The following is a 4475-nucleotide window of genomic DNA, read 5'->3' as shown; positions in this document are numbered from 1 at the left end:
GAGATGGGCGGATCACGAGGTCAGGAGATTGAGACCATCCTGGCTAACACAGTGAAACCCCGTCTCTACTAAAAATACAAAAAAATTAGTTAGGCATGGTGGCGGGTGCCTGTGGTCCCAGCTACTCAGGAGGCTGAGGCAGGAGAATGGCGTGAACCCGGGAGATGGAGCTTGTAGTGAGCCAAGGTTGAGCCACTGCACTCCAGCCTGGGTGACAGAGCAATACTCGATCTCAAAAAAAAAACCAAAAAACAAAAAACTATGGAATGAGAGAAAGTATTAGCAAATCATGTATCTGATAAGGGTCTACTACTGAGAATTAATAAAGAACTCTCACAATTCAACAACAAAAATACAAACCACCCAATTCAAAAATAGGCAAAATACTTGAATAGACGTTTCTCCAAAGGAGATACAAAAATGTCTAGGAAGTGTATTAAATAATGTTCAACATCATTAGTCATTAAGGAAATGCAAATCAAAATCACCAGAGAGGCTGGGTGTGGTGGCAGTAATCCCAGCACTTTGAGAGGCCGAGGAGGGCTGATCGCTTGAAGCCAGGAGTTTTCAAGACCAGCCTGGCCAACACAGCGAGATCCCGTCTCTACCAAATATACAAAAAGTTAGCTGGGCATGGTGGCGTGCACCTATAACCCCAGGTACTCAGGAGGCTGAGGCATGAGAATTGTTTGAACCTGGGAGGTGGAAGCTGCAGTGAGTGGAGATTGTGCCACTGCACTCCAGCCTGGGTAAGAGTGAGACCATCTCAAAAAACCACCACCACCACCAAACAAACAAAAATCCACCAGATAACCACTTCACACCCATTAAGATAGCAGCTTCACACCTGTAATCCCAGCACTTTGGGAGGTCAAGGTGGGCAGATCACCTGAGAGGCGGATGGATCACCTGAGGTTGGGAATTCGAGACCAGCCTGACCAACATGGAGAAACCCCATCTCTACTAAAAATACAAAATTAGCCGGGCATGGTGGTGCATGCCTGTAATCCCAGCTACTCAGGAGGTTGAAGCAGGAGAACTGCTTGAACCTGGGAGGTGGAGGTTGTAGTGAGCCAAGATCTGATCATTGCACTCCAGCCTGGACGAGAGCAAAACTCTGTCTCAAAAAAAAAAAAAAAAAAAAAAAAAAGACAATAACAAATATTGGCCAAGATGTATACAAAGTGGAACCCTTGCACATTGTTGGTAGAAATGTAAAACAATTCAGCCACTATGGAAAGAGTTTTGTGGCTCCTCCAAAAGTTAAACAGAATTGTCATATAATCAAGCAACTACACTCCTAAGAAGACATCCAAAAGAACTGAAAGTAGGTATTCAAACAATTATTTGTACACAAATGTTCACAGAACTATACATGGTAGCCAAAATGTGTCAACAACCCAAATATTTATCAACTGATGAATAAACAAATTGTGGTATATTCACCTCTGGCTGAATGGATTATTATTCAGTCATAAAAAAGAAAAAAGTACTGTGAACGCACCACATAAATGAACCTTGGAAACATGAATAGGTAAATTAGAAAGCAGACTGGTGGTGGTCAGACACTGAGGGTAGAGAATGGGAAGGGATAGTGACAGCTAATGAGTATGAGGCTTGCTTTTGGAGTAATAAAATGTTTTGGAACTAGATAGAGATGATGGCTGCAAAATACTGTGAATGTAGTAAATGCCACTAAATTGTACACTTTAAAACAGCTGCTTTTACATTATGTGAATGTTACTTCAAGAAAAAAATGTTAAGAATAGAGATTTGGACTGGGTGAGGTGGCTCACGCCTGTAATCCCAGCACTTTGGGAGGCCAAGTCAGGCGGATCACAAGGTCAGATGAGAACATACTGGCTAACACAGTGAAGCCCCGTCTCTACTAAAAATACAAAAAATTAGCCAGGCATGGTGGTGGGCACCTGTAGTCCCAAATACTTGGGAGGCTTGAGGCATGAGAACTGCTTGAACCCGGGAGGCGGAGGTTGCAGTGAGCTGAGATGCCACCACTGTACTCCAGCCTGGGCGGCAGAGCAAGACACCGTCTCGAAATGAAAAAAAAAAGAATAGAGATTTGGAAGGTGGCAACTTGTATAAACTTTTTATCTAGCTAGGAACACAAATCACCAGTCTGTGGTTAAAAGGCTGACAATGGGCCGGGTGCAGTGGCTCATGTCTATAATCCCTGCACTTTGGGAGGCTGAGGCGGGTGCATCGCCTGAGGTCAGGCGATCAAGACCAGCCTGACCAATATAGTGAAACCCTGCCTATACTAAAAATACAAAAAATTAGCCAGGCATGGTGGCAGGCGCCTGTAAACCCAGTTACTCGGGAGACTGAGGCAGAATGACTTGAACCTGGGAGGTGGAGGTTGCAGGTTGCAGTGAGCCGAGATGTCACCACTGCACTCCAGCCTGGGCGACAGAGTGAGACTCCATCTCAAAAAAAAAAAAAAAAAAAAAAAAAAAAAAAAAAAAGGCTGACTATGGAAAACTAATGTAGGGAAATCCATTCAGTCTTGTTGAAACGTATAGGATAAATAACTGAAAACAGAAAATGGCAGAAATCAATTTTTTCCCATTGCAACATAATCAAGCAAAAGGCCAGGCACGGTGGCTCATGCCTGTAATCCCTGCGCTTGGGAGGCTGAGATGGGCGGATCACCTGAGGTAAGGAGTTCAAGATCAGCCTGGCCAACATGGTGAAACCCCATTTCTACTAAAAACACAACAGTTAGCCAGGGATGGTGGCACACGCCTGTAATTCCAGCTACTCGGGAGTCTGAGGCAGGAGAATCACCTGAACCCAGGAGGGGAGGTTGCAGTGAGCTGAGATCACACCATCGCACTCCAGCCTGGGCAACAGAACGAAACTCTGTCTCTCTCAAACAAACAAACAAAGAAAAAAACAAAAATGTAATCATACAACAATGTTAGAAAACTTACTCTCTTTAAATGCTGAATCATTTAATTCAACTTACAAACATCCATCAAACATTAAAAGCGAACATATGAAGAAGACAGAACTGTGCTTACCTGGGCCACTCAACATGGCTTTTATCGTGCCTGATGTTAATGCATGTTCTCTTTTTACAATAAATTCATGGCCATCAGATGATATCAATTTGACATACATGGCATCAGGGCCTTCACAGCCACCATAGGTTTTCTCCTCTCCATCTAAAGTAAAGTAAGTAGTAAAACAATTTTTGAATCACACAATGTATTAAAAATAAACAGGTTTGGCCAGGCCCAGTGGTTCACACCTGTAATCCCAGCACTTTGGCAGGCGGATCACCTGAGGTCAGGAGTTCAAGACCAGCCTGGTCAACATGGTAAAACCCTGTCTCTACTAAAAATACAAAAATTCAGCCTGGGTGACAGAGCAAAACTCTGCCTCAAATAAATAAATAAAAGGTTTATTAACAAGGTTAATATTTGAAGAACTCAGACCAGAAACATTTCTGAAAGGTATTATAATAGTCACCAAGACTTTAACAGTTTTTAACTCCTTGTTTTATACTTCTCTATAAACATCTTCCAATATCAGAATAAACTGTAGATTTAAGAATGCTACTTCAGTGAAAATTTACTAGTATTTTTCAAGGAGGTATTAACAGTTGTTTTGTAACCAAAGCAGCCCATTCAAATTTGGAGACTAAGACAAAATATTTAACTAGTATGACTTTAATTCTATCACCTGAAATATTCATTTTTAAAAATAAGATGTATAGCAGATTTACAAATCAGTGTTTATATGCCATGTGAGCTCGACTTCCTCTGACAAGCCCCAAATTCTAAAAGACTTCTTTTACTCAGTATTTCACACTTGATGGTTAAAAATAATGATCAAAGTACACATTTAAACAATACTCAGTTTAAATTCATGCAAGATTAAAAGTAATTAATACGGACAAAATATTGGTCTTTAAAAAACACCCAAAGCTGACATGAGGAGACAGAGTGCACAGATGTTACTCTGCTACCGCCACTGCTGCTGTACTGGCTTCAGTCACAGTAGCCACATACATAGAGCGTAAAAGTTACATACGCGAGTAAAAATCTCCTTAATTTTTATAATTTTGTACTGTAACAGAATTTTAACTTTTATAATTATTAACATGTGAAATAAAATAGCTTAAGGTTTATTCTAAAAACTTAGGAAGCCCTAGAAAGAAGCAGAAGGATGAAGCTGAAGTACTGTTCGGCCACAGATATCCATTTGTTAAACAATTAATTCAGAAATCTCTAAAATTAAAATTAATATAAATCTCAAAATCACTCATGTGCTACCACTGCCAAAAATGTTTAATTTGATTTAAATCACAACAACCAGACAAATTTAAATTGAGGAACAGTCTTTGAAGTAGAAAACTATTTAGAGACCAAAGAGACAAGTTAATGCAGTATGATAATTTAAAAATGTTTTTATCTATCCATCTATTTATTCATCCACCCATCCATCCACCC

At 40.4% G+C, this 4475-nt stretch overlaps 1 protein-coding gene across 8 annotated transcripts in view; it reads right to left on the bottom strand.

The window, feature by feature from the left end:
- TCEB1 (transcription elongation factor B (SIII), polypeptide 1 (15kDa, elongin C)) overlaps positions 1 to 4475 on the bottom strand; it is a 26854-nt gene that overhangs the window by 6656 nt on the left and 15723 nt on the right. For all 8 annotated transcript variants that reach the window (XM_011981988.1, XM_011981995.1, XM_011981989.1 and 5 more), the window contains one exon: positions 3042 to 3185. In XM_011981988.1, coding sequence (XP_011837378.1) covers positions 3042 to 3185 — 144 coding nt within the window. The remainder of the gene's footprint in view (positions 1 to 3041; positions 3186 to 4475) is intronic.

The sequence above is a fragment of the Mandrillus leucophaeus genome, unplaced genomic scaffold, assembly GCF_000951045.1.
Source record: "Mandrillus leucophaeus isolate KB7577 unplaced genomic scaffold, Mleu.le_1.0 Scaffold233, whole genome shotgun sequence".
Lineage (NCBI taxonomy): Eukaryota > Metazoa > Chordata > Mammalia > Primates > Cercopithecidae > Mandrillus > Mandrillus leucophaeus.
This window is presented reverse-complemented; position numbering and strand designations above follow the sequence as displayed.